The sequence below is a fragment of the Limulus polyphemus genome, unplaced genomic scaffold (assembly GCF_000517525.1).
Source record: "Limulus polyphemus unplaced genomic scaffold, Limulus_polyphemus-2.1.2 Scaffold1335, whole genome shotgun sequence".
In the NCBI taxonomy this organism is placed as follows: Eukaryota; Metazoa; Arthropoda; class Merostomata; order Xiphosura; family Limulidae; genus Limulus; species Limulus polyphemus.
In genome coordinates, this window is record NW_013666945.1 from 121,022 (window position 1) to 127,498 (window position 6,477).

Consider the following 6,477-nt stretch of genomic DNA (forward strand, 5'->3'; position numbering starts at 1 on the left):
TAGTTTGTGAAATCACAAAAACGTTCATTTTTCTGATCTCTTCTCTAGATAAATAAATAAATAAACAAACACATCACGATGTTACGCAGTGAACTTCAGAGCTTCCGTCGCAAACAGTATTATAAAGTGATAAAAAGATAATAGCTTCAGTTTCAGACTTATAATGCTAACATTTGGGTATAGCGTGGATAGCCCATTGTACAGCTTTGTTCTTAACAAGAAACAAACGAAAGGCAAATCCACTAAAACCACAGCCAGTTTTAAGAAGCTTATATAATAATAATCATAACAACTTTTCAATTCATAATATTTTATAGTTCGAATACATTCCATCGCTTGATTGCTTTGTCGGAAAGGTTCTCTTATTAACGTGGTTCAAAGAGAGTACATAGAAAAACCCACGGTCCGAGCAGTTGTATTAGTAAAAACTGTTAAATGTTTCTTTGTGTAGTTCACCAAATTATAATTAAGAACTTTTGACTAAAAGTAAAGAAGAGAGTTTAATAATATGCGAACCATACTACATCATGTAGAACAAGAATCAACAAAGGATTAGACATTGCACTTTACAACTCACATTTCCGGTTTTCTTACCATTTCCGGTACTCAACCTGTACGAAGTATCACAAACGACCGTGATGCAGAGAAGCCCGCGAATTGCCACCTTCAAACACGTCATCAAATCACTGAAAGCTATTGGTCACGTGACTAACTTACTCTCGTTGAAGAGAGCTAGACTTGCAGAAAACGTACAGTAGAAGACAAGGGAACGTCGTGGGGCCAGAGTATCGTGGGGTAAACAGTTTGTATGGCCAAAGATAGTTTTGTTGTTATTAATATATGATGGATGTATTATCTTGATTGTTATGGGTTAATACTAAGTGCCGATAGATGTTTAGAGTAACCATGGATAGTCAAACAAGTAGCCTCTGTGGTGAACCTACGCCACACATCTCGTGCCTCTACCCGGAGATCTTAGCCCTGATTTTCAGCCATCTAAATGTACGAGACAAGGGACGTGCGGCACAGGTTTGTTCAGCTTGGCGGGAGGCAGCTTACCACAAGTCCGTCTGGCGCGGAGTTCGTGCTCGGTTACACCTAAGACGAGCCAATCCCTCTTTGTTTCCCAGTTTAGTGCGTCGAGGAATTCGTCGAATACAAATTCTTAGTTTGCGAAGGAGCCTCCGAGACGTGGTATTAGGTGTTCCAAACCTGGAATCTTTAAATTTGATCGGATGCTACAATTTGAGTGACTCGTGGCTCAGCCATGCCCTCGTTCACGAGATGCCATCGCTGACGGATCTAAATCTTAGCATGTGTAAACAGATCACGGACTCCAGTTTGGAACGCATTGCTCAACACTTACAGAACTTGGAGATTTTGGACTTGGGTGGATGCTGTAACATTACGAACACAGGGTTACTTCTGGTGGCCTGGGGACTCAGACGGCTTCGTAGTCTTAACTTACGTAGCTCTCGACATATATCAGACGCAGGAATTGGTCATTTATCCGGCTTGAATCCAGAAGCCGCCGATGGAACCGTGGCTTTAGAACATTTGGGGCTCCAGGACTGCCAGAAAATTACAGACAACGCCCTCAGACAAGTGAGTTTAGGACTTCACAATGTGAAGAGTATTAACTTAAGTTTTTGTGCTAGTGTAACAGACTTCGGCCTGAAGTTTTTGGCACGAATGTGTGAACTGCGTGAGCTGAATCTTCGAAGCTGCGACAACATCACAGACTTGGGCATGGCTTACCTGGCCGAAGGCGGTTCGCGATTAACAACTCTCGATATCAGTTTTTGTGACAAGGTAGGAGATCAAGGCCTGCTTCATGTCTCCCAAGGTATTTTTAATCTTAGAAACCTCAGTCTCAATGCATGCCCCATCAGTGATGAGGGATTAAGTCGGATCGCTCGCACGCTCTCAGACCTTCAGTACCTGAATATTGGTCAATGTTCACGTGTTACCGACAAAGGACTTAGTCTCATTGCTGACAATTTTCATCAGCTCCGCAGTATTGACCTTTACGGGTGCACTAAAATCACCACGGTGGGACTAGAAAAAGTCATGCAGCTTCCATGCCTTTCAGGCTTAAATTTAGGCTTGTGTCCGTTGTGGGAGAAAGAAGACACCCAGCCTGTCTGTGATAGTGTAAATGTGTATAAATAGTATATATATATATATATATATATAGAACGTAAAGAAGCATATGCCCCAACACACACACACACACACACATATATATATATTGGTATTTACACACTTTCACAAAAAATGTCCTGATAATTTTTTAAAACCTTATGTTATAACGTGAAGTGGATGGGGGGAGAAGAATTTCCTAAGCCTAACACTGTGACAAAATGTTACGAGAGCGATTGTCTTAAGAGATGCGTATACATTGTTGATTTGAAGAAAACTATCATACATAAGGTTTGAAACTTCTTTTCCAAATTTTATTTTCGAATGATATAAATTGTGCGTTTAAACTGTATATGTACTATATATATATATATATAATTTTTTATCATCAATCTCTGTGGTTAAACCATGTAGCATAGGATTAAAGATTTGTTTTTTAAGTCCGTGTCTTAGTTTAAGGTGTTTAAATCTACAACTTACAAGGAAGCAAGATAAATTGAATTGTAGTAATCATAGAAGTCAGATATATCCACACTGTGGGTGAAGGACTGTATGAAAAGTTCACTTTTTTCTAAACCAGCACAGAAATGTTATCCAAACGTACAGTAAGTGAATTTAAAATTAATTGAAATCCTCTTTTAATAATTCTCCATTTCACTCTTTTAATCTGGTTATAAAATATCACGAACGACTCATTCTTCTGACCAAGATATGTATTCAGTTTAAGTAAATATTATGTTTTATGTCAGTAATTATTTTTACAAACAAATGGTCATCAGTACTATGAAACTCAGATGAAAGAGGGGGGAGTAGTATAGAATTGTTGAAGGAAAGCTTATACTATCTGTATTGGTAAAAGGAAGGAAAAAAGATATCTATCAGTGGGTTATTTTGTTTGAATAGATATTACCAACTATTTAGATCCTAGAATAGATTACTTCTCTGTTTAATGCCTATTCGTCCCTTTTCAGGTTATTACATTTATAAAGCAAATAGAACATTCCTACATTAAATAATAAACGGAAGGTGAAGGCTCATACACTTGAGAGTGTTTTTAATTTCCACCACAATTGGCTCACCATTTTTATAACGTTACGTGGTGATTAGTTTTTTATATTAGTAAGTCTAACGTCATGTTGTATTCACGTGGTTGATTTTCAGGCATGTTAAAGATCACTTGATTATTTTCGACTGTTAACGACTTCAAATCGTTAAATTTACGTTTCAAACGATATTTCAAGAGGCATTAGGATGATGCCATAGAAATGGTATCTAATAAATCTGTTTGAAGTGGTTGATATTTAAGCTTTCTTGTTCAATTTCCATCTTGATATTCAAATCTTCGAGTAATTTGTCTACCTAAACCAAATATTTCACAATTTTATAATATTTTTGCTGTGTTCATTAGAAATGGTATACTTTCAAAATAAGACATTTTGTAATAAATTTTATTAATGATTTAGATTCAAAGTTAATGATTGCATTATGGCTAGTGTTGTGTGTTTATGTGTGCCATAGTTTGGACTGACCAGAGTTTATTTAAAGATCTAAGTGGCCTTTTTTTTTCACATGTTCAGATGAAAATATATCGAGCCGACGAGAAAGCTGTGTAGTTATTATTTGAAATGTAGTTAATCTTTTCCGTTCCTTCTGTTGTATTAACAGCAGCTGAAATTATTTGTCTAATACTAATTCCAACACGAAATGGTCACATGATGAAATAGTACACTGTAAAAAAAAAACATTAGGCGCTAAGTACAAAACAACCGTGTTGATTTGTTTGAAGTTATGCGCAAAGCTACACAATGGGCTATCTGTGCTCTGCCCACCACGGGTATCGAAACCCGGTTTCTAGCGTTGTAAGTCCGCAGACATACCGCTGTGCAACTGGGGGGCAACCGTGTTGAAGCATTCCTATAAGGTTTAAGCTATAAGTAATTGATAAAGTGTTATGTTATTTTGCTTATTGCACTCAACTCTGTACGCAGCCAGTGAACTTAAGATAGAAACTTCAACATGGGCAAACATATAACAGTAGGGCTAGTTACATAAGAGCTATTACAAGGTCGGTACTAACCTGGAAAAGTCAGGAAACCTGAAAAAGATATTTAAAAAAACTATCGAAAACCCTTGAAAAAGTTAGGGAAAATTTATTCCCTTCCATTTATCTTCGAACATCCAAGCGATTGCAAATTCTACTGCTTAGTTATGCCTATTACTGATTTTTTAAACAAAATATTGGAAGGTTAGTCACGTTGTTATTTTATCTAGTGATAAGTATCCAAATCCTTACATTTGATAGTAGTTTAGATCAAATATCCTTTTACGAACAAAAATGCTAGTTTTTCTTGTTTATCATCAAGTTGCTCTGTCCCTGTGTGAAGACCGTATTTTATAATAGGTATTCTGAAGTATTATTACCCGTTATACAAATTCAAGTGGTATTATTTAAGTACAATAATATCAATGTGTACTATATATGCGTGTTAAGGTCTGAAAAATCTGGATTTGTGTCTTGAAAAGTTAGGGAAAAAAAATTGGAAATTAAACAATTACCCAATATTACTATTCCACATCATGTCTTTTAATTTAATGTAGTCTCTAAATAATGTTGTTGTTTTTTGTGCAAAAACTAGTTTAGGGCCTTTGGTTTACGAAATATTATTTAGTGGTTGAAAATAGATCCCTACTTAAACGCATAAAACCTTTTAATTCACATGCAAACAAACTTTAATTTATTTTTGAAAAAAAAAAAAATCATTGGTAATATTAGTATGCCTAAGGGCTTTGCAGTATTACTTCTAACAGTAGTTTAGTTTTAGTTGTTGTTAAGCGCAAAACTACACAATGGGCTACCTGTACGCTGCCCACCACGGGTATCGAAACCCGATTTTCAGCGTCAAAAGCCTGCAGACTTACCACTGATCCACTGAGGGGTGTTGTAATAGTTAAGCATAAATGAATATAGTCACAATAATCATGTGTAAATTATTTAGTTTGACTTGGTCTCTTAAAATAACGAATGACCAGTGTTTGATTTCAAGTTACTTACAGTGTGGATTGGTTCGGCAGTAGACAAAATATATAAAAATTTGAGTTAATACTTAGGCGCAAAAATGATCTTTGAGTGTGACATTATACGGCGAATCGTTCCAACACAGAAACTTCTTTCATCGTGACAGTGAGAAATGTACGCGGTATTTTATAATTCTCTATCAATAAGCAACTTAATAGGATATATGTATTATAAGTCGAGCTGACCACATAAAACTTAGGGTCGAAGGTCATTTTTACAGTTTCTCGTGATTCTACAGCATCATGCTAAATATAAGGTATCTGATTTAATTAACATCCTCTGGGGATTATATTTAATTTTACAGTGTAAGTTTGCTTACGTAGCATCATAGGTTGACTACCATAGGTCACACACACATTCTTATTTCCCTGAAAGGGATATACAGAGTCGTTGGATAGGAATAGTGTGGCGGCACAAGTAAGAAACTTCAATGCAGGTGTGTTATTGTGCTGGTTTCGGTTCTATTAATTATATTCCAAAAAATGTCTTTAATTATTGAAAATTCTGCGACTCACTTTACTTTTTTGTTTTGGAAACTTTTAATAAATATTGAATCAGATTTGTTTACATTTGTAGATATTTACATTGAACTTCACTAGTGATTATTTTTGTGTTACATCGAGATTGGTTTCATTTGTAATTAATTGCTTTCAATTCCGGAAGTTATTTATTAATAACTTATTCTGACGAAGCATTTTAAAATTAGTTACTTTATTTATAAAAAAAATTACCATTTTTTGTGACTGAATATACACTGAAAACTGATTATAATGCTCTTCGTGTAATAGTAATATGGTTCTGAGTTATAAAAATAAATCACTTTAAGATTGAAATTCTAATAAAGGAAATATACAAAAAAAAGGCATTTCAAAAGAATTGAATTTCAGTTCGACTATTTTGATGGAGTAGAGCAAAAATATTTAACTGTTAGAATGTACCTCACCTTCCCCCCGTTTTTTTACAAGCAATGACAGTATGAACCCTAAAAATTCAGCAACATTTTTCAGCTATTAAGTATAACTGATATATATCTCACTTCTCTCACATTTTTACTGTCATTTCAGACCCTCTGTGATCTAACTGTTATGAAGTAACAATAAACTTTTTCGTCCTTGGTAAAAAATAACTTTTAGTTATTGATTTCGCCCATCCTTTATTCTTAGCCGACAGTACTCCACACTGTGCTTGAAATTGTCTCTAAAAACGGCTCATTTACATTTTCAATCTTTAAAGTTTTTTGTGACGTTTCAAACGCTCTT

At 35.2% G+C, this 6,477-nt stretch overlaps 1 protein-coding gene across 1 annotated transcript; it reads left to right on the forward strand.

Annotated features, from left to right (window-relative positions):
• The first annotated feature begins 691 nt into the window (after positions 1-691).
• On the forward strand, positions 692-5,853 carry LOC106463147 (F-box/LRR-repeat protein 14-like). The gene has a single exon (XM_022390571.1). The coding sequence runs from the start codon at positions 892-894 to the stop codon at positions 2,170-2,172; it is 1,281 nt and encodes a 426-aa protein (XP_022246279.1). The 5' UTR covers positions 692-891; the 3' UTR covers positions 2,173-5,853.
• The last annotated feature ends 624 nt before the right edge of the window (positions 5,854-6,477 follow it).

Coding starts and splice junctions, on each gene's coding strand:
- LOC106463147 (XM_022390571.1), top strand. CDS start 892: ATGTTTAGAGTAACCATGGATAGTCAAACAAGTAGCCTCTGTGGTGAA.